The 24867-nt window shown below is 44.1% G+C and overlaps 1 protein-coding gene across 16 annotated transcripts in view; it reads right to left on the minus strand.

Moving 5' to 3' along the window:
- Positions 1-24867, minus strand: part of LOC131937921 (centrosome and spindle pole-associated protein 1) — a 96369-nt gene that overhangs the window by 2417 nt on the left and 69085 nt on the right. For 13 of the 16 annotated variants that reach the window (XM_059295677.1, XM_059295672.1, XM_059295673.1 and 10 more), the window contains 12 exons: positions 24101-24232; positions 22794-22892; positions 21425-21484; positions 20745-20775; positions 20060-20148; positions 18951-19006; positions 18358-18509; positions 17729-17860; positions 13868-13954; positions 7573-7676; positions 6264-6378; positions 6014-6083 (listed from right to left, as the gene is read on the minus strand). In XM_059295677.1, the coding sequence (XP_059151660.1) occupies positions 6014-6083; positions 6264-6378; positions 7573-7676; positions 13868-13954; positions 17729-17860; positions 18358-18509; positions 18951-19006; positions 20060-20148; positions 20745-20775; positions 21425-21484; positions 22794-22892; positions 24101-24232 (1127 nt within the window). Of the gene's footprint in view, positions 1-3453; positions 3509-6013; positions 6084-6263; positions 6379-7572; positions 7677-13867; positions 13955-17728; positions 17861-18357; positions 18510-18950; positions 19007-20059; positions 20149-20744; positions 20776-21424; positions 21485-22793; positions 22893-24100; positions 24233-24867 lie in introns of all 16 variants that reach the window. The other 3 variants (XM_059295665.1, XM_059295671.1, XM_059295669.1) reach the window with 3 other exon arrangements.

A 24867-nucleotide genomic window follows, 5' to 3' on the forward strand; every position in this document is an offset into this window, starting at 1 on the left:
GGGGTCTGGGGAATAGAGTAGACATTAGGGGGTCTGGGGAATAGAGTAGACTTTAGGGGGGTCTGGGGAATAGAGTAGACATTAGGGGGGTCTGGGGAATAGAGTAGACTTTAGGGGGGTCTGGGGAATAGAGTAGACATTAGGGGGGTCTGGGGAATAGAGTAGACATTAGGGGGGTCTGGGGAATAGAGTAGACTTTAGGGGGGTCTGGGGAATAGAGTAGACATTAGGGGGGGGGGTCTGGGGGAATAGAGTAGACATTAGGGGGGTCTGGGGAATAGAGTAGACATTAGGGGGGTCTGGGGAATAGAGTAGACATTAGGGGGGTCTGGGGAATAGAGTAGACTTTAGGGGGGTCTGGGGAATAGAGTAGACATTAGGGGGGTCTGGGGAATAGAGTAGACATTAGGGGGGTCTGGGGAATAGAGTAGACATTAGGGGGTCTGGGGAATAGAGTAGACTTTAGGGGGGTCTGGGGAATAGAGTAGACATTAGGGGGTCTGGGGAATAGAGTAGACATTAGGGGGGTCTGGGGAATAGAGTAGACGTCAGGGGGGTCTGGGGAATAGAGTAGACATTAGGGGGTCTGGGGAATAGAGTAGACATTAGGGGGGTCTGGGGAATAGAGTAGACTTTAGGGGGGTCTGGGGAATAGAGTAGACTTTAGGGGGGTCTGGGGAATAGAGTAGACATTAGGGGGGTCTGGGGAATAGAGTAGACATTAGGGGGGTCTGGGGAATAGAGTAGACATTAGGGGGTCTGGGGAAAAGAGTAGACTTTAGGGGGGTCTGGGGAATAGAGTAGACTTTAGGGGGGTCTGGGGAATAGAGTAGACATTAGGGGAGTCTGGGGAATAGAGTAGACATTAGGGGTCTGGGGAATAGAGTAGACATTGGGGGGGGGGGGGTCTGGGGAATAGAGTAGACATTAGGGGGGTCTGGGGAATAGAGTAGACATAAGGGGGGGGGGTCTAAGGAATTCGTGACATACACACACATTTATATAATGTTTTAAAAGTATTGGGTGTCTGCGATAAAACACAAAGGCGACATTTAGTGTAAGGAACTATAAAAATGTGACATTTAGTGTAAGGAACAATAAAAGGTTGACATTTAGTGTAAGCGACTATAAAAATGTGACAATTAGTGTAAGGAACTATAAAAATCTGACAATTAGTGTAAGGAACTATAAAAATGCGACAATTAGTGTAAGGAACTATAAAAATGCGACAATTAGTGTAAGGAACTATAAAAATGCGACAATTAGTGTAAGGAACTATAAAAATGTGACATTTAGTGTAAGGAACTATAAAAATGTGACATTTAGTGTAAGGAAGAATAAAAATGTGATATTTAGTGTAAGGAACTATAAAAATGTGACATTTAGTGTAGGGAACTATAAAAATGTGACATTTAGTGTAAGGAACTTTAAAAATGTGACATTTAGTGTAAGGAACTATAAAAATGTGACATTTAGTGTAAGGAACTATAAAAATGTGACATTTAGTGTAAAAAACAATACAAATGTGACATTTAGTGTAAGGAGGAAATGTGAGTGACCAAAAGAGACTAGACGAGACATTTGTACAACACCGGATCAAGTCGATGGAGGGAGGTGACGTCATCAAGGTGGGTGGAGCCAAGGGGTGGGTGGAGTCGATGGAGGGATGTGACGTGATCAAGGTGGGTGGAGCCAAGGGGTGGGTGGAGTCGATGGAGGGATGTGACGTGATCAAGGTGGGTGGAGCCAAGGGGTGGGTGGAGTCGATGGAGGGATGTGACGTGATCAAGGTGGGTGGAGCCAAGGGGTGGGTGGAGTCGATGGAGGGATGTGACGGGATCAAGGTGGGTGGTGCTAAGGAGAGGGTGGAGCCAAGGGTTGGGTGGAGTCGATGGAGGGATGTGGCGTGATCAAGGTGGGTGGAGCTAAGGAGAGGGTGGAGCCAAGGAGAGGGTGGAGCCAAGGAGTGGGTGGAGCCAAGCAGTGGGTGAAGTCGATGGAGGGAAGTGACGTCATCAAGGTGGGTGTAGCCAAGGAGTGGGTGGAGTGAATGGAGGGAGGTGACGTGATCATGGTGGATGGAGTCGATGGACGGAGGTGACGTCATCAAGGTAGGTGGAGCCAAGGAGTGGGTGGAGTGAATGGAGGGAGGTGACGTGATCATGCTGGGTGGAGCCAAGGAGTGGGTGGAGTCTATGGAGGGAGGTGATGTGATCAAGGTGAGTAGATCCAAGGAATGGGTGTAGTCAGGGGTTGAAACACAAGGTGGAGTCAAACAACGAGCACACAGTTAATCTTACATCACTTGTGTCTTCCTGCCCTAACCACAAACATAAATAGAGACATCAGTTAGTGCTTACATATTACATAGCCTTTTCACATTACAAAGTACATTATAGTACAGAGAAGGTTATATTTGACGCAAGCAAATATTAGTAGTTTAAACATGTTTTAAATAGCGAGTAGACGTCTAGCTACACTATTAATACCATTCAAAATAAAATATAACTATTCTCAAGCAAGTTGTTAAAAACAGCGAAGGCATTTCAAGAGAAATTCGTGGAGCCTGAAGAAATACACTGGAAAGTTTTTCTCCATTCTGTATCTGGATCTACCAAAACATGTCACGGTTCAGATACAACTGGGTTATGTGTACATTAGTCTGGTTATCGTATGTTGAGATGTGTACATTAGTCTGGTTATCGTATGTTGAGATGTGTACATTAGTCTGGTTATCGTATTTTCAGATGTGTACATTAGTCTGGTTATCGTATGTTGAGATGTGTACATTAGTCTGGTTATCGTATGTTGAGATGTGTACATTAGTCTGGATATCGTATGTTGAGTTGTGTACATTAGTCTGGTTATGGTATGTAGGTGTGATGATATCATCCCAGATCACGCTATATGTACTAGTTGTGGGGAGGTGTGTTTTAGAGACACACTTTGAAGAACGTGAATTTATCAAGAGCGAATAAAATGAAGAAAGGCAGCAAGAATGTGTTAGGTCTGGCCAAATACGAGATTCTACAAGGCAGCAAGAATGGGTTAGGTCTGGCCAAATACGAGATTCTACATGGCAGCAAGAATGGGTTAGGTCTGGCCAAATACGAGATTCTACAAGGCAGCAAGACAAGGTTAGGTCTGGCCAAATACGAGATTCTACAAGGCAGCAAGAATGGGTTAGGTCTGGCCAAATACGAGATTCTACAAGGCAGCAAGAATGGGTTAGGTCTGGCCAAATACGAGATTCTACAAGGCAGCAAGAATGGGTTAGGTCTGGCCAAATACGAGATTCTACAAGGCAGCAAGAATGGGTTAGGTCTGGCCAAATACGAGATTCTACAAGGCTGCAAGAATGGGTTAGGTCTGGCCAAATACGAGATTCTACAAGGCTGCAAGAATGGGTTAGGTCTGGCCAAATACGAGATTCTACAAGGCAGCAAGACTTACGCCAAATGCTGGGCTGGAAGAATCTGACCTGGTTTCTATTTCGTCAGCAAACATCCTAGTTTAGTAGGTTAATAAGTGTAACAAATTTAGTAGGTCAACAAGGGCAACACATTAAGTAGGTCAACACATTAAGTAGGTAAACAAGTGCAAAAAATTTAGTAGGCCAATCAAGGTAACATGTTTAGGAGCCTATTCCTGCAACAATTATAGTAAGTAGGGTGCACTTGACTAGGTTTACACACGTAATTTAGCATGTTACTTTTTTTTGTTAGTAGTTCCCCCCCCCCCCCCCCCCCCTGCAGTTGTGATGTCAGGTTAGCTTTATGGCTGGTAGTCTCAAGTCTTGAGTAGGGTAATGTGTGTGTGTGTGTGTTGAGGGGGGGGGGGGGTGACAAGTGGCTAAACAGCTGTGTAAGATGTTAAAGACGAATAATCGGCTGGTTAACAAGATGGCGGCAGGTTAACAAGATGGCGGCTGGTTAACAAGATGGCGTGCCGGGGGCCCATACACCACCAGCCCCTACCATCACGTCAATGGGGCCCCATACACCACCAGCCCCCTACCATCACGTCAATGGGGGCCCATACATCACCAGCCCCCTACCATCACGTCAATGGGGGCCCATACATCACCAGCCCCCTACCATCACGTCAATGGGGGCCCATACACCACCAGCCCCCTACCATCACGTCAATGGGGGCCCATACACCACCAGCCCCCTACCATCACGTCTGACACCTTTAAATCCTGAGCTTCCAGTAAGTTGAGTAAGTCATTCAACCGGACACCTTTAAATCCACTTGAAGCTGTTGAAACCTGTGACCATTACGCTCCCTATAAGATTCAATCTTTCACCTGTAAGTTCCAGCCTAAATCCTACCATGTGACTCCCCCCACCCCTCCCCTGCGTTGCGCCTGATGCCACCATGATTTACACCATCTACCTCAACGTTGCCATGGCGACCAGTGAATTAAACCAAGTAGTGTATCTCAGCTCAGATGCTACAGTACAATTTTTAAACTGCTCCAATGTAATTAAAGGCAGGCAATTAGCGCGGCAACAAGATCGCTGGAGGCTGGCCAATCATCGTCTTAGGCTGGCACCAGCTTGATGATTTATGCTCGCTTGTAAGAAAAAACCTCTGTTGTCTTGGCAACCACATTGTCACCAGATGAACAAAGGATTTAATCACAGCCGCGCTCGTACAAGCGTCAGGAGTCATTCTGTGTCAGAGGAGTCAGGGACTCACAGCGTCCGGAAGTCAGCATGTCAGCGAGTCAGTGTGTCATGGAGTCAGTGTGTCATGGAGTCAGGGACTCATGGTGTCAGTGATTCAGTCTATGTCAGTTGAAACCAACTTACTACACTGTATTGACACAGTTCACAAGCTTCTGATACCTTTCACGTCACAGATTTTATATTGCCCAGGTCACAATATTTTATATTGCCCAGGTCATAAGATTTTATAGTGCCCATGTAACTAGATTGTATATTGCCCAGGTCACAAGATTGTATATTGCCCAGGTCACAAGATTGTATAGTGCCCAGGTCACAATTTTTTAGATTGCCCAGGTCACAAGATTGTATATTGCCCAGGTCACAAGATTGTATAGTGCCCAGGTCACAATTTTTTAGATTGCCCATGTCACAAGATTGTATATTGCCCAGGTCATAAGATTTTATAGTGCCCATGTAACAAGATTGTATATTGCCCAGGTCACAAGATTGTATATTGCCCAGGTCACAAGATTGTATATTGCCCAGGTCACAAGATTGTATATTGCCCAGGTCACAAGATTGTATATTGCCCAGGTCACAAGATTGTATATTGCCCAGGTCATAAGATTGTATATTGCCCAGGTCACAATTTTTTATATTGCCCAAGTCACAATATTTTATATTGCCCGGGTCATAAGATTTTATAGTGCCCAGGTCACAAGATTGTATATTGCCCAGGTCACAAGATTGTATATTGCCCAGGTCACAAGATTGTATATTGCCCAGGTCACAAGATTGTATATTGCCCAGGTCACAAGATTGTATATTGCCCAGGTCACAAGATTGTATATTGCCCAGGTCACAAGATTGTATATTGCCCAGGTCACAAGGTTTCCCAGACACCGGAAGAAACACTGTGCCCAGTGTAGTTTGGTCAACTAGCACTGATGTCAGTGTGAATGACATAATTTGGGCCTATCCCCCACATGTCCTGCCATGTTGTCCCTTCTCAACTTGAGGCACTACGAATGAGCCGGGTTAGTGACGTCTATTAGGGGCAGATAATTTAGTATTTAACTCTTTGAAATGAAGGGGAGGTAAAAATTTCTGATTGACCTTTTCATTGTCTGTAAACGGCTGCTTTCACTGGGCGGGAGAGAAGGAGGGGGGGGGGGGGAGAGAGGAAGGGAAGGGGTAATGTTGAATTCACAAATTATGAATTGCTGATAAGCAGAAAATAAAACAACTAGATGGCAGCGTATGCTACTTCGCGGGTCAGCTCGTGATGAAGAGATACTTCCAGACACCATCAACAACGCAACATTAAGTCAGTTTCTTACCTGTGGTGACCTTGTTTTGTCATGAATCTGTCAAGGACATCTTCAGGATCATACAAAGATAGGTCATCCCCTGTAGGTCAACAATAAATGAGTTAAGACATGAAGACACTGGAGTTACATTGACCAGACACTTGTGTGACCTTGAACAGACACTTAAACTACCTTGAACAGACACCTGAGTTACCTTGACAGGACACATGAGTTACATTGACCAAACACCTGAGTTACCTTAACAAGACAACTGAGTTACCTTGCAGGTCCCTGAGACGCCTGAGCCTGTCTTCGTTTTTCCTGGCCAATTTGTCAACATTTAGACTAGACTGGGAGCCAAAGGTGGCTCGACTGGTGACATCTGGTGTGGTCATCTGGGGAAATCAAGCAATACAATCATATAGGGGACATCAACTAATATAGCAATCATACAGGTGACATCATATAATACAACAATCATACAGGGGACATCACACAATACAACAATCATATGGGTGACATCAACTAATACAACAATCATACAGGTGACATCACACAATACAACAATCATACAGGTGACATCACACAATACAACAATCATATGGGTGACATCACACAATACAACAATCATATGGGTGACATCAACTAATACAACAATCATACAGGTGACATCACACAATACAACAATCATACAGGTGACATCACACAATACAACAATCATATGGGTGACATCACACAATACAACAATCATACAGGTGACATCACACAATACAACAATCATATGGGTGACATCACACAATACAACAATCATATGGGTGACATCACACAATACAACAATCATATGGGTGACATCACACAATACAACAATCATACGGGTGACATCACACAATACAACAATCATACAGGGGACATCTGCAGAAATCATTACAGCTGCATTGGCAATCGGCCATGGCACATGCCTTTTAGGGGACCACTGCCCACCACACATGCCTTTTAGGGGACCACTGCCCACCACACATGCCTTTTAGGGGACCACTGCCCACCACACATGCCTTTTAGGGGACCACTGCCCAACACACATGCCTTTTAGGGGACCACTGCCCACCACATGCCTTTTAGGGGACCAATGCCCAACACACATGCCTTTTAGGGGACCACTGCCCACCACACATGCCTTTTAGGGGACCACTGCCCACCACACATGCCCTACCAGACCAACGTGTGATGCTGCCCTACCAAATGTGTGACGCTGCCCTACCAAACGTGTGACGCTGCCCTACCAAATGTGTGACGCTGCCCTACCAAACGTGTGACGCTGCCCTACCAAACGTGTGACGCTGCCCCACCAAACGTATGACGCTGCCCTACCAAACGTGTGACGCTGCCCTACCAAACGTGTGACGCTGCCCTACCAAACGTGTGACCCTGCCCTATCAGACTGTGTGACGCTGCCCTACCAAACATGTGACGCTGCCCTACCAAACGTGTGATGCTGCCCTACCAAACGTGTGACGCTGCCCTACCAAATGTGTGATGCTGCCCTACCAAACGTGTGACGCTGCCCTACCAAACGTGTGACGCTGCCCTACCTTTGGGCTGGATGGGACCCGTGTCCTCCTTCTGTAGCGAGCCGAATCATTTCTACGAGGCAGGTCCTCAAAGTCATCAGGGAAGTTGCCCACACCCGTCACATCTGTAGGGAGGGTCAAAGGTCAAAAATAAAGGCTACACCCACTAAGGATTTAGGCTACATCAAGAAGTGATCAAGGCAAAACTGTAAGAAATGGAGAGCTGGTTGATAGCTCAGACCTTCACTACACAGGGGGGGGGGGGAGATGATTGTGGCGTGACCTTAGACCTCCACTAAACAGGAGGAAGATTTTGCTCAGCATCTGTAACATTAACCAGTCCATTAATAACAGCGGTCTTGATATTATATTTTATAAGAAAACGTAGTTAATATCAGCTAATGTCTAAACTAATCAGCTTACAAACAGTCTACAATAACAGCTAATAAGCAAACTAACAGCTAACAACCAAACTATCAGCTAACAACTAAACTATGAGCTAACAGCCAAACTATGAGCTAACAACCAAACTATGAGCTAACAACCAAACTATCAGCTAACAACCAAACTATGAGCTAACAACCAAACTATGAGCTAACAACCAAACTATGAGCTAACAACCAAACTATGAGCTAACAACCAAACTATGAGCTAACAACCAAACTATGAGCTAACACCCAAACTATGAGCTAACACCCAAACTATGAGCTAACAACCAAACTATGAGCTAACAACCAAACTATGAGCTAACAACCAAACTATGAGCTAACAACCAAACTATGAGCTAACAACCAAACTATGAGCTAACACCCAAACTATGAGCTAACAACAAAACTATGAGCTAACAACAAAACTATGAGCTAACAACCAAACTATGAGCTAACAACCAAACTATGAGCTAACAACCAAACTATCAGCTAACAACCAAACTATGAGCTAACAACCAAACTATGAGCTAACAACCAAACTATGAGCTAACAACCAAACTATGAGCTAACAACCAAACTATGAGCTAACACCCAAACTATGAGCTAACACCCAAACTATGAGCTAACACCCAAACTATGAGCTAACAACCAATGTATGAGCTAACAACCAAACTATGAGCTAACAACCAAACTATGAGCTAACAACCAAACTATGAGCTAACAACCAAACTATGAGCTAACAACCAAACTATGAGCTAACAACCAAACTATGAGCTAACAACAAAACTATGAGCTAACAACAAAACTATGAGCTAACACCCAAACTATGAGCTAACACCCAAACTATGAGCTAACACCCAAACTATGAGCTAACAACCAAACTATGAGCTAACAACCAAACTATGAGCTAACAACCAAACTATGAGCTAACACCCAAACTATGAGCTAACACCCAAACTATGAGCCAACAACAAAACTATGAGCTAACAACCAAACTATGAGCTAACAACCAAACTATGAGCTAACACCCAAACTATGAGCTAACAACCAAAGTATGAGCTAACACCCAAACTATGAGCTAACACCCAAACTATGAGCTAACACCCAAACTATGAGCTAACAACCAAACTATGAGCTAACAACCAAACTATGAGCTAACAACCAAACTATGAGCTAACAACCAAACTATGAGCTAACAACCAAACTATGAGCTAACAACCAAACTATGAGCTAACAACCAAACTATGAGCTAACAACAAAACTATGAGCTAACAACAAAACTATGAGCTAACAACCAAACTATCAGCTAACAACCAAACTATGAGCTAACAACCAAACTATCAGCTAACAACCAAACTATGAGCTAACAACCAAACTATGAGCTAACAACCAAACTATGAGCTAACAACCAAACTATGAGCTAACAACCAAACTATGAGCTAACAACCAAACTATGAGCTAACACCCAAACTATGAGCTAACAACCAATGTATGAGCTAACAACCAAACTATGAGCTAACAACCAAACTATGAGCTAACAACCAAACTATGAGCTAACAACCAAACTATGAGCTAACAACCAAACTATGAGCTAACAACAAAACTATGAGCTAACAACAAAACTATGAGCTAACACCCAAACTATGAGCTAACATCCAAACTATGAGCTAACACCCAAACTATGAGCTAACAACCAAACTATGAGCTAACAACCAAACTATGAGCTAACAACCAAACTATGAGCTAACACCCAAACTATGAGCTAACACCCAAACTATGAGCCAACAACAAAACTATGAGCTAACAACCAAACTATGAGCTAACAACCAAACTATGAGCTAACACCCAAACTATGAGCTAACAACCAAAGTATGAGCTAACACCCAAACTATGAGCTAACACCCAAACTATGAGCTAACAACAAAACTATGAGCTAACAACCAAACTATGAGCTAACAACCAAACTATCAGCTAACAACCAAACTATGAGCTAACAACCAAACTATGAGCTAACAACCAAACTATGAGCTAACAACCAAACTATGAGCTAACAACCAAACTATGAGCTAACAACCAAACTATGAGCTAACACCCAAACTATGAGCTAACAACCAATGTATGAGCTAACAACCAAACTATGAGCTAACAACCAAACTATGAGCTAACAACCAAACTATGAGCTAACAACCAAACTATGAGCTAACAACCAAACTATGAGCTAACAACAAAACTATGAGCTAACAACAAAACTATGAGCTAACACCCAAACTATGAGCTAACACCCAAACTATGAGCTAACACCCAAACTATGAGCTAACAACCAAACTATGAGCTAACAACCAAACTATGAGCTAACAACCAAACTATGAGCTAACACCCAAACTATGAGCTAACACCCAAACTATGAGCCAACAACAAAACTATGAGCTAACAACCAAACTATGAGCTAACAACCAAACTATGAGCTAACACCCAAACTATGAGCTAACAACCAAAGTATGAGCTAACACCCAAACTATGAGCTAACACCCAAACTATGAGCTAACAACAAAACTATGAGCTAACAACCAAACTATGAGCAAACAACAAAACTACCAGCTAACAACCAAACTACCAGCTAACAACCAAACTATGAGCTAACAACCAAACTATGAGCTAACAACCAAAGTATGTGCTAACAACCAAAGTATGAGCTAACAACCAAACTATGAGCTAACAACCAAAGTATGAGCTAACAACAAAACTATGAGCTAACAACCAAACTATGAGCTAACAACCAAACTATGAGCTAACAACCAAAGTATGAGCTAACAACAAAACTATGAGCTAACAACCAAACTATGAGCTAACAACCAAACTATGAGCTAACAACTAAACTACCAGCTAACAACCAAACTATGAGCTAACAACCAATCCCAGTAGAATGAACAAGTTGCCCCCTGGATCTGCTAGTACAATAACTTTTTGATTTCCCAGGCCTGAATCAATTTTTTGACTGCGTTCAGCTGTCAGCGAACAGAGAAGCCTTGATTGTTTAGCTGTCAAACACCCAGACACATAAACAGCTTACAGAGCATTAAAAGAACATTAAGTTACAAATCTGCCCGCAATGCTAATGTAAACAAAATCAGCTGTTGCCTTGCCCAGCAAATCACTTGACATGAACTTAACAACTTTTCTATTACATCTTCAATACATCTTTTGTCCTCTCCACCCGCAATCAATGAGAAATTATTAGCCAAACAATGGCAGCCCTAGGTCACAGGGAGCCATCTGACTGTACACACAGGGAGCCATCTGACTGTACACAGCCACAGGGAGCCATCTGACTGTACAGTCACAGGGAGCCATCTGACTGTACACAGTCACAGGGAGCCATCTGACTGTACACACAGGGAGCCATCTGACTGTACACAGTCACAGGGAGCCATCTGACTGTACACACAGGGAGCCATCTGACTGTACACACAGGGAGCCATCTGACTGTACACAGTCACAGGGAGCCATCTGACTGTACACACAGGGAGCCATCTGACTGTACACACAGGGAGCCATCTGACTGTACACAGTCACAGGGAGCCATCTGACTGTACAGTCACAGGGAGCCATCTGACTGTACACACAGGGAGCCATCTGACTGTACAGTCACAGGGAGCCATCTGACTGTACACAGTCACAGGGAGCCATCTGAGTGTACACACAGGGAGCCATCTGACTGTACACACAGGGAGCTATCTGTCTGTACACACAGGGAGCCATCTGACTGTACACACAGGGAGCCATCTGTCTGTACACACAGGGAGCCATCTGACTGTACACAGTCACAGGGAGCCATCTGACTGTACACAGTCACAGGGAGCCATCTGAGTGTACACACAGGGAGCCATCTGACTGTACACACAGGGAGCCATCTGACTGTACACACAGGGAGCCATCTGTCTGTACACACAGGGAGCCATCTGACTGTACACACAGGGAGCCATCTGACTGTACACACAGGGAGCCATCTGACTGTACACACAGGGAGCCATCTGACTGTACACACAGGGAGCCATCTGACTGTACACACAGGGAGCCATCTGACTGTACACACAGGGAGCTATCTGTCTGTACACACAGGGAGCCATCTGACTGTACACACAGGGAGCCATCTGTCTGTACACACAGGGAGCCATCTGACTGTACACAGTCACAGGGAGCCATCTGACTGTACACAGTCACAGGGAGCCATCTGAGTGTACACACAGGGAGCCATCTGACTGTACACACAGGGAGCCATCTGACTGTACACACAGGGAGCCATCTGTCTGTACACACAGGGAGCCATCTGACTGTACACACAGGGAGCCATCTGACTGTACACACAGGGAGCCATCTGACTGTACACACAGGGAGCCATCTGACTGTACACACAGGGAGCCATCTGTCTGTACAGTCACAGGGAGCCATCTGACTGTACACAGTCACAGGGAGCCATCTGACTGTACACACAGGGAGCCATCTGTCTGTACACAGTCACAGGGAGCCATCTGACTGTACACAGCCACAGGGAGCCATCTGACTGTACAGTCACAGGGAGCCATCTGACTGTACACACAGGGAGCCATCTGACTGTACACACAGGGAGCCATCTGACTGTACACACAGGGAGCCATCTGACTGTACACACAGGGAGCCATCTGACTGTACAGTCACAGGGAGCCATCTGACTGTACACAGTCACAGGGAGCCATCTGACTGTACACACAGGGAGCCATCTGACTGTACACACAGGGAGCCATCTGACTGTACACAGTCACAGGGAGCCATCTGACTGTACACACAGGGAGCCATCTGACTGTACACACAGGGAGCCATCTGTCTGTACACACAGGGAGCCATCTGACTGTACACACAGGGAGCCATCTGACTGTACACACAGGGAGCCATCTGACTGTACACACAGGGAGCCATCTGACTGTACACACAGGGAGCCATCTGACTGTACACACAGGGAGCCATCTGACTGTACACACAGGGAGCCATCTGACTGTACACACAGGGAGCCATCTGACTGTACACACAGGGAGCCATCTGACTGTACAGTCACAGGGAGCCATCTGACTGTACACAGTCACAGGGAGCCATCTGACTGTACACACAGGGAGCCATCTGACTGTACAGTCACAGGGAGCCATCTGACTGTACACAGTCACAGGGAGCCATCTGACTGTACACACAGGGAGCCATCTGACTGTACACAGCCACAGGGAGCCATCTGACTGTACAGTCACAGGGAGCCATCTGACTGTACACACAGGGAGCCATCTGACTGTACACACAGGGAGCCATCTGACTGTACACACAGGGAGCCATCTGACTGTACACACAGGGAGCCATCTGACTGTACAGTCACAGGGAGCCATCTGACTGTACAGTCACAGGGAGCCATCTGACTGTACACACAGGGAGCCATCTGACTGTACACACAGGGAGCCATCTGACTGTACACAGTCACAGGGAGCCATCTGACTGTACACAGTCACAGGGAGCCATCTGAGTGTACACACAGGGAGCTATCTGACTGTACACACAGGGAGCCATCTGACTGTACAAAACTAACAAGATATTCTCACAACCTTCAAGATATTCTCACAACCTCCAAGATATTAAAAAAAATAATTCACAACTGAAAAAATATAACATGTTATATAAATAATATAAATGTTAGTCTAAAAAATCAAAAGATACACATCTATAAACTCTAGAAATAAGAAATCTAGCTAAAATAAAATTAGTTTGATAACAGTAAAATCATAGGATTGGCCTGCATGCATGTCAACAGAACAGAAGTTGGGACTGACCTACAAATGACCTATTGCTGAAAGGTCATGTGACCATAAACTAACCTACAAATGCACTGTTGGAGTGAAGCTGGGAGCTGGAGCTACGGACATCACGGTTGAGGTGCAGCGCTGAGGTGTCCTCCAGGGCCCCTGGTAAAGGGTTAACAGTACATCAGTATTGGTGGGGTGTGGAGGGTTAACAGTACAGCAGTATTGGTGGCATGGGAAGGGTTAACAGTACATCAGTATTGGTGGCATGGGAAGGGTTAACAGTACATCAGTATTGGTGGCATGGGAAGGGTTAACAGTACATCAGTATTGGTGGCATGGGAAGGGTTAACAGTACATGTGGGGTGGCATGGGAAGGGTTAACAGTACATCAGTATTGGTGGGGTGTGGAGGGTTAACAGTACATCAGTATTGGTGGCATGGGAAGGGTTAACAGTACATCAGTATTGGTGGGGTGAGGAGGGTTAACAGTACATGTGGGGTGGCATGGGAAGGGTTAACAGTGCATCAGCATTGGTGGGGTGTGGAGGGTTAACAGTACATCAGTATTGGTGGCATGGGGAGGGTTAACAGTACGTCAGTATTGGTGGGGTGAGGAGGGTTAACAATACATGTGGGGTGGCATGGGAAGGGTTAACAGTGCATCAGCATTGGTGGGTTGGGGAGGGTTAACAGTACATCAGTATTGGTGGCATGGGAAGGGTTAACAGTACATCAGTATTGGTGGGGTGAGGAGGGTTAACAGTACATCAGTATTGGTGTCATGGGAAGGGTTAACAGTACATCAGTATTGGTGGCATGGGAAGGGTTAACAGTACATCAGTATTGGTGGCATGGGAAGGGTTAACAGTACATGTGGGGTGGCATGGGAAGGGTTAACAGTACATCAGTATTGGTGGGGTGGGGAGGGTTAACAGTACATCAGTATTGGTGGCATGGGGAGGGTTAACAGTACATTACTATTGGTGGGGTGGAATAGAAAGGGTTAACAGTACATTACTATTGGTGGCATGGGGAGGGGGTGTCAACAGTCAACAAGAGCATTAATAGTTAAATGAACACAACAATAAAAAACTAATCAGCTGTAGATAGCAAAATAATGCTCAAAGTTTCAGACTAAGTCATTTGCTCATTCTAAAGATATCATTTGTTTAGTGTTAGACAATTATCTTTTGGCTTTCTTTTATTTATTTTTTACACTGAAACTTTGCTGTGATTGACAGATTCATTTCAAATGTAAAAACCACTTAGCAATTACTTTACAGGAGTGACAGGAGAAGGGAGATAACTCAAGATATGGTCGTACAAGGTGAGCTAGGGGAGACAACCCAAGATATGGTTGTACAACGTGAGCTAGGGGAGACAACCCAAGATATGGTTGTACAAGGTGAGCTAGGGGAGACAACCCAAGATATGGTTGTACAAGGTGAGCTAGGGGAGACAACCCAAGATATGGTTGTACAAGGTGAGCTAGGGGAGACAACCCAAGATATGGTTGTACAAGGTGAGCTAGAGGAGACAACCCAAGATATGGTTGTACAAGGTGAGCTAGGGGAGACAACCCAAGATATGGTTGTACAAGGTGAGCTAGAGGAGACAACCCAAGATATGGTTGTACAAGGTGAGCTAGGGGAGACAACCCAAGATATGGTTGTACAAGGTGAGCTAGAGGAGACAACCCAAGATATGGTTGTACAAGGTGAGCTAGGGGAGACAACCCAAGATATGGTTGTACAAGGTGAGCTAGGGGAGACAACCCAAGATATGGTTGTACAGGGTGAGCTAGGGGAGACAACCCAAGATATGGTTGTACAAGGTGAGCTAGGGGAGACAACCCAAGATATGGTTGTACAAGGTGAGCTAGGGGAGACAACCCAAGATATGGTTGTACAAGGTGAGCTAGGGGAGACAACCCAAGATATGGTTGTACAAGGTGAGCTAGGGGAGACAACCCAAGATATGGTTGTACAAGGTGAGCTAGGGGAGACAACCCAAGATATGGTTGTACAAGGTGAGCTAGGGGAGACAACCCAAGATATGGTTGTACAAGGTGAGCTAGAGGAGACAACCCAAGATATGGTTGTACAAGGTGAGCTAGGGGAGACAACCCAAGATATGGTTGTACAAGGTGAGCTAGGGGAGACAACCCAAGATATGGTTGTACAAGGTGAGCTAGGGGAGACAACCCAAGATATGGTTGTACAAGGTGAGCTAGGGGAGACAACCCAAGATATGGTTGTACAAGGTGAGCTAGGGGAGACAACCCAAGATATGGTTGTACAAGGTGAGCTAGGGGAGACAACCCAAGATATGGTTGTACAAGGTGAGCTAGGGGAGACAACCCAAGATATGGTTGTACAAGGTGAGCTAGGGGAGACAACCCAAGATATGGTTGTACAAGGTGAGCTAGGGGAGACAACCCAAGATATGGTCGTACAAGGTGAGCTAGGGGAGACAACCCAAGATATGGTTGTACAGGGTGAGCTAGGGGAGACTAGTTAGTCAACAACAATATCAACTACTGTAAGCAGACAAATCTTTTGACAGTACGACAGACTAGTGACATTAAGACAGGGTAGTGACATCAAGACAGGGTAGTGCCAGTATGACAGGCTAGTGACATCAAGACAGGCTAGTGACATCAAGACAGGCTAGTGACATCAAGACAGGCTAGTGACATCAAGACAGGCTAGTGACATCAAGACAGGCTAGTGACATCAAGACAGGCTAGTGACATCAAGACAGGCTAGTGACATCAAGACAGGCTAGTGACATCAAGACAGGCTAGTGACATCAAGACAGGCTAGTGACATCAAGACAGGCTAGTGACATCAAGACAGGCTAGTGACATCAAGATAGGCTAGTGACATCAAGACAGGCTAGTGACATCAAGACAGGGTAGTGACATCAAGACAGGGTAGTGACATCAAGACAGGGTAGTGACATCAAGTGACATCAAGACAGGGTAGTGACATCAAGACAGGCTAGTGACATCAAGACAGGCTAGTGACATCAAGACAGACTAGTGACATCAAGACAGGCTAGTGACATCAAGACAGGCTAGTGACATCAAGACAGGCTAGTGACATCAAGACAGGCTAGTGACATCAAGACAGGCTAGTGACATCAAGACAGGCTAGTGACATCAAGACAGGCTAGTGACATCAAGACAGGCTAGTGACATCAAGACAGGCTAGTGACATCAAGGCAGGCTAGTGACATCAAGACAGGGTAGTGACATCAAGACAGGGTAGTGACATCAAGACAGTGTCTTCAGCGAGTTAAGTTAGTAGAAATTAACTAGTAACTAATACTAATACCACATCTAGAGGTTAATAAAAATGTTTGTCAGATTGAAACCAGATTGTGCAGAGGACACCTAGACTGGAGCACCAATTAGGTGCCATGTTGCATACAGTCTATGTGCCATGTTGCATACAGCACCTAGGTTGGTGCTCTAGTCTAGCTGCCATGTTGCATACGGCACCTAGGTTTGTGCTCTAGTCTAGGTGCCATGTTGCAGACGGCACCTAGGTTTGTGCTCTAGTCTAGGCGCCATGTTGCAGATGGCACCTAGGTTGGTGCTCTAGTCTAGCTGCCATGTTGCATACGGCACCTAGGTTGGTGCTCTAGTCTATGTGCCATGTTGCAGACGGCACCTAGGTTGGTGCTCTAGTCTAGGCGCCATGTTGCATACGGCACCTAGGTTGGTGCTCTAGTCTATGTGCCATGTTGCAGACGGCACCTAGGTTGGTGCTCTAGTCTAGGCGCCATGTTGCATACGGCACCTAGGTTGGTGCTCTAGTCTATGTGCCATGTTGCAGACGGCACCTAGGTTGGTGCTCTAGTCTAGCTGCCATGTTGCAGACGGCACCTAGGTTGGTGCTCTAGTCTAGCTGCCATGTTTAAACTTACTTCTCTCCTTGATGGTCCTCAGACGTTCCTCCTGCTGGCGTAGCAGCGCCATCTGCTGGGACTCAAGGGCGTCGCTGGTGGTTGGTTCTGTAGGGAAGAGCTGGCGAAACTGTTTGCGGGAGTCAGAGTCCTCTGTGGGGGAGGGGGGCAGAAGGAGACACGATCAAAAGATTAGAGGCACAATCAACATTCCCTCTAAGGGTAAAAGGCTATTGTACAACCTGTATTTTGTGTGCACAGTGTTATAAAAGTCTTATACTTAGAGGTACACTGGGCACAATCATGAGATCAGAAATACAATCGAAAGATTAGAGACACAATCACAACACCAGAGACACAATCACAACACCAGAGACACAATCACAACACCAGAGACACAATCACAACACCAGAGACACAATCACAACACCAGAGACACAATCACAAGATAAGTGACATAATCAATTGGACAGAGACCAGCTGACAACCTGACACAGACCAGCTGACAACCTGACACAGACCAGCTGACAACCTGACACAGACCAGCTGACAACCTGACACAGACCAGCTGACAACCTGACACAGACCAGCTGACAACCTGACACAGACCAGCTGACAACCTGACACATGACAACCCTTAGGTTACTGACCTTTGTGTTTGAGGGAGTTGAACTCTTCAGCAGCCTGTGGGTTGGCTCTGTCTGCAGACGTGCGACCTGTGCGACCTGCGGGTGTTCTCCTGACCGCCACTGCATTACGGTTCAAGGCCGTCTCAAACACATCCACTTCTGGCCGACCTTGGCTGATGGGGGGTGGTGGTGGGGGGGGGGGGGGGGGGGGGCATTTCAAGGTCAGATAAGCATTTCAAGGTTAAACTATTCAAAGTTATATAAACAATTGAAGGCAGACTAGCGTATGAGTGGAAAATTTCTACTTCTGGCATATTTAGTCTTGATAACTTGTATAATTTTAGGAGTCTTTTCCTGTGGCCACTCTGCCAATTACAAACAAATCTTGTCACACTGTGACAGGCAGATATTGTCACTGACAGGTTATATTATGACAGATATTGTCACAATGCAGCTAACCCAAAAATATTTAATACAGATCCCTCACACCCTCACAGATGATGCGAGTTGGATGCAGCTAAAGTTAGGGGAGGTCATTTTTAGGCAAGTAATTATTGAGGCATTGATTGATATTTTCTAGACCAGAAATTTGACGCCAGATTGAGGCTACTCACGTTGGCACTGGCTGCGGCCGCTGGACTTGCCTGGGGTCATAAATGTCCACTTCATCCTGTGGAGGTAAAAGGCTCTTTAGGGCCAACCAACAACACAGTACCACACCAACCTCTACCACACAGTACCACACCAACCTCTACCACACAGTACCACACCAGCCTCTACCACACAGTACCACACCAGCCTCTACCACACAGTACCACACCAACCTCTACCACACAGTACCACACCAACCTCTACCACACAGTACCACACCAGCCTCTACCACACAGTACCACACCAACCTCTACCACACAGTACCACACCAACCTCTACCACACAGTACCACACCAACCTCTACCACACAGTACCACACCAGCCTCTACCACACAGTACCACACCAGCCTCTACCACACAGTACCACACCAACCTCTACCACACAGTACCACACCAGCCTCTACCACACAGTACCACACCAACCTCTACCACACAGTACCACACCAGCCTCTACCACACAGTACCACACCAACCTCTACCACACAGTACCACACCAACCTCTACCACACAGTACCACACCAGCCTCTACCACACAGTACCACACCAACCTCTACCACACAGTACCACACCAACCTCTACCACACAGTACCACACCAACCTCTACCACACAGTACCACACCAACCTCTACCACACAGTACCACACCAACCTCTACCACACAGTACCACACCAGCCTCTACCACACAGTACCACACCAACCTCTACCACACAGTACCACAGCAACCTCTACCACACAGTACCACACCAACCTCTACCACACAGTACCACACCAGCCTCTACCACACAGTACCACACCAACCTCTACCACACAGTACCACACCAACCTCTACCACACAGTACCACACCAGCCTCTACCACACAGTACCACACCAACCTCTATCACACAGTACCACACCAACCTCTACCACACAGTACCACACCAACCTCTACCACACAGTACCACACCAACCTCTACCACACAGTACCACACAGTACCACACCAACCTCTACCACACAGTACCACAGCAACCTCTACCACACAGTACCACAGCAACTCTCAGTTTCAAGTCTACAGCAGAAAAAAAAACCTTTACATTTTGATCATCCAACATGGTCTGTACACGGATACGTTCATTCTGGAGTTGTGCTCTCATCTGGGCCAGCTGGTTCAATACATCAGCACCTGCAACAGTATAGGTTGAGGGCATTGACACAAATACATGATAGAGTTTGAGACCATCAACACAAATACATGATAGAGTTTGAGACCATCAACACAAATACATGATAAAGTTTGAGACCATCACATGATAAAGTTTGAGACCATCAACACAAATACATGATAAAGTTTGAGACCATCACATGATAAAGTTTGAGACCATCAACATAAATACATGATAAAGTTTGAGACCATCAACACAAATACATGATAAAGTTTGAGACCATCAACACAAATACATGATAAAGTTTGAGACCATCACATGATAAAGTTTGAGACCATCAACATAAATACATGATAAAGTTTGAGACGATCAACACAAATACATGATAAAGTTTGAGACCATCACATGATAAAGTTTGAGACCATCAACATAAATACATGATAACGTTTGAGACCATCAACACAAATACATGATAAAGTTTGAGACCATCAACACAAATGCATGATAAAGTTTGAGACCATCAACACAAATACATGATAAAGTGTGAGACCATCAACATAAATACATGATAAAGGTTGAGACCATCAACATAAATAATAATAAGAACAATTCTTACTTTGAGCCCTGGGCGTAAACTCTTGTTTACTCTGTGGAAACACAATTAGTGGAGGATGATGTGAGGTGTGGTGGATGTTGTATGATGTGTGGTGTGGTGGATGTTGTATGTGTGGTCTGGTGGATGTTGTATGATATGTGGTCTGGTGGATGTTGTATGATGTTTGGTGTGGTGGATGTTGTATGATGTTTGGTCTGGTGGATGTTGTATGATGTTTGGTGTGGTGGATGTTGTAAGATGTTTGGTGTGGTGGATGTTGTAAGATGTTTGGTGTGGTGGATGTTGTATGCTGTGTGGTGTTGTGGATGTTGTATGTTGTGTGGTGTGGTGGATGTATGATGTTTGGTCTGGTGGATGTTGTATGTTGTGTGGTGTGGTGGATGTTGTATGTTGTGTGGTGTGGTGGATGTATGATGTTTGGTCTGGTGGATGTTGTATGTTGTGTGGTGTGGTGGATGTTGTATGTTGTGTGGTGTGGTGGATGTATGATGTTTGGTCTGGTGGATGTTGTATGTTGTGTGGTGTGGTGGATGTTGTAAGATGTTTGGTGTGGTGGATGTTGTATGATGTTTGGTCTGGTGGATGTTGTATGATGTTTGGTGTGGTGGATGTTGTATGATGTTGTGTGGTGTGGTGGATGTTGTATGTTGTGTGGTGTGGTGGATGAAGAAGCAACTTACAGGGGCAGCAACTGGTTCAACTGTTCTAGTCCGTGTGGCAGGTATAGGGGGTGATGGGGCCTGCAGGATGGGACATTTAGTTTAGTCACATGACAGCTCAGTTGTGTGACATGGGACATGACAACTTAGTCAACTGACATGACAGCTATATAGTGACAAACTTTGGATGGTGACATAATGGGATTTGCGCATTAAAAATAAATCACAAAGATCATGATACTGGGTTTATTACATTTTTGCATGAAGAAAATAATAAACTTTAATAACTTTAATGAACAATTTTTGTTTAAAATATACTTTTAAGACAAGATTAATTTAAAAAGAATAATTTTTTCCCCAATCTTATAGGCTCTCAACAAACAGAATAATATCCATCATAATATTGTATTTGGCATCATAGAAAAGCTGAATGTCTTATAAATTTGAAAATCGTATTTTCCGTCATTTCAGAAACACCCAAAGCTTACAATGAGTTTTACAAATTACTTTAAAATATTTTCGTGACCTACTTTTTTGCTGTTTTTCTCAGTTTTCTGTTTTTTAGTATTCAAAAGCCTACTACTTTTTTCTATTAATAATACAATTCCCACCATATTTTCAGTATTTGTTCTTCATGTAGTAATAAAACTTGAGTAGTAGTTAAGACAAGAGTTTTAATATCCACTGAAATATAAGCAGTATAAATCTAGTTGCTAGAAGTGCAGAAAAGCCTTAGCGTTTTTAGAAGTACCAAAAAATTCAAAAGATTCCATGACAACCAAAATTGTTTTTACGCCCCTTTTTGCAGTTTTTCATACTTACTTTCATGTGACAAACATGGTAAACATAGTAGTGTAATGGTTTTATATCTTAAATTATTTTTAAAAAAAGCGCATTTACCTATTAATTGTGACACTTTGGATGGTTACATGAATTGTGACACTTTAATAGTGACATCAATTGTGACACTTAAATAGTGACATCAATTGTGACACTTTAACAGTGACATCAATTGTGACACTTGGGATGGTTACATGAGAGAAATGAAATGTCCTCCCACCAAATCAAACAACCAAGCAGGTAGAGATAGGGATTTGAACTATTTGATGCAGGGAAAAAAGCAGATAGATACAAGCTTCATCCAACTTATATGTGGTTCACTTCTCAATGTAAATAAGCATGGATAAGGGTCACACAATTTAAAGCTTTTTATATTTGCTAACTTTATTTTTTTGTTCTAGAAATTATTTGAGATGAAGGGAAAAGCATGAACTCAGATGCTACACACAAAAGCTAAGATTGATAACACAAAAAACTTCAATACAAAGATAGAAGCAAACAAAAAATTGAACCACAGCAATCAAGGGCAGGAAACTCTGAAAACATTTACCACTGCGCTGGCCCCTCCCCCTGCGCTGGCCCCTCCCCCTTCTTCCTGTTTGCCCCTCAGGGCAGGAATGGGAGGAGACTGGCCTCTCCTGTCTGCTGCCTGTGTGGGCATCAAGTGGACATTTGGGTTAGAGACAATGGACATTTGACAGGACATGTTATAAAACTACTCAACTAATGGACAATTTAAAGATTAGAGACAATGGACATTTGACAGGACATGTTATAAAACTACTCAATGGACATTTGACAGGACATGTTATAAAACTACTCAACTAATGGACATTTGGATTAGACAATGGACATTTGACAGGACATGTTATAAAACTACTCAACTAATGGACATTTGGATTAGACAATGGACATTTGACAGGACATGTTATAAAACTACTCAACTAATGGACATTTGACACTGCATGTTATAAAACTACTCAACTAATGGACAATTTAAAGATTAGAGACAATGGACATTTGACAGGACATGTTATAAAACTACTCAATGGACATTTGACAGGACATGTTATAAAACTACTCAATGGACATTTGACAGGACATGTTATAAAACTACTCAACTAATGGACATTTGACACTGCATGTTATAAAACTACTCAACTAATGGACAATTTAAAGATTAGAGACAATGGACATTTGACAGGACATGTTATAAAACTACTCAATGGACATTTGACAGGACATGTTATAAAACTACTCAATGGACATTTGACAGGACATGTTATAAAACTACTCAATGGACATTTGACAGGACATGTTATAAAACTACTCAACTAATGGACAATTTGGATTAGAGACAATTGACATTTGACAGGAAATGTTATAAAACTACTCAACTAATGGACATTTGGATTAGAGACAATGAACATTTGACACGGCATGTTATAAAACTACTCAACTAATGGACAATTTAAAGAGACAATGTTGTCTAAGTTTAGCTGAGTGCCTACCATCTGCCTCTCTCTATTGTCTAAGTTTAGCTGAGTGCCTACCATCTGCCTCTCTCTCTATTGTCTAAGTTTAGCCGAGTGCCTACCATCTGCCTCTCTCTCTATTGTCTAAGTTTAGCTGAGTGCCTACCATCTGCCTCTCTCTATTGTCTAAGTTTAGCTGAGTGCCTACCATCTGCCTCTCTCTCTATTGTCTAAGTTTAGCCGAGTGCCTACCATCTGCCTCTCTCTCTATTGTCTAAGTTTAGCTGCGTGCCTACCATCTGCCTCTCTCTATTGTCTAAGTTTAGCTGAGTGCCTACCATCTGCCTCTCTCTCTATTGTCTAAGTTTAGCTGAGTGCCTACCATCTGCCTCTCTCTCTCCCTCTCCTCCCTCTGCTCCTGCAGTCTCTGGTCCTCCAGCTCACGTCTCCTCCTCTCTGCCTCTCTTTTCTTCTCCTCCGCTGCACGCACCAACTCCTCATTTTTTCTTCGAGCCTACAGGACATGCAGATTAACATTTTGAGACACGTTTAGAAGCCAAACAGTCAAGTTTTTTACATCTTGTTCAAATATTTGTCAAGTTTCTAAACATTTGTCTAATCACTAACCCCTATTTTAAATGTTTGTCAAGTTGCGAAATATTTGTAAAGTCACTAACTTCTAGTCTAAACATTTGTCAAGTCTCTAGTCTAAACATTTGTCAAGTCTCTAACCTCTAGTCTAAACATTTGTCAAGTCTCTAACCTCTAGTCTAAACATGTGTCAAGTCTCTAACCTCTAGTCTAAACATTTGTCAAGTCTCTAACCTCTAGTCTAAACATTTGTCAAGTCTCTAGTCTAAACATTTGTCAAGTCTCTAACCTCTAGTCTAAACATTTGTCAAGTCTCTAGTCTAAACATTTGTCAAGTCTCTAACCTCTAGTCTAAACATTTGTCAAGTCTCTAACCTCTAGTCTAAACATTTGTCAAGTCTCTAACCTCTAGTCTAAACATTTGTCAAGTCTCTAACCTCTAGTCCAAACATTTGTCAAGTCTCTAGTCTAAACATTTGTCAAGTCTCAAACCTCTAGTCTAAACATTTGTCAAGTCTCTAGTCTAAACATTTGTCAAGTCTCTAACCTCTAGTCTAA

Source organism: Physella acuta, unplaced genomic scaffold (genome assembly GCF_028476545.2).
Source record: "Physella acuta isolate Inbredline_101_S28 unplaced genomic scaffold, ASM2847654v3 ptg000225l, whole genome shotgun sequence".
Lineage (NCBI taxonomy): Eukaryota > Metazoa > Mollusca > Gastropoda > Physidae > Physella > Physella acuta.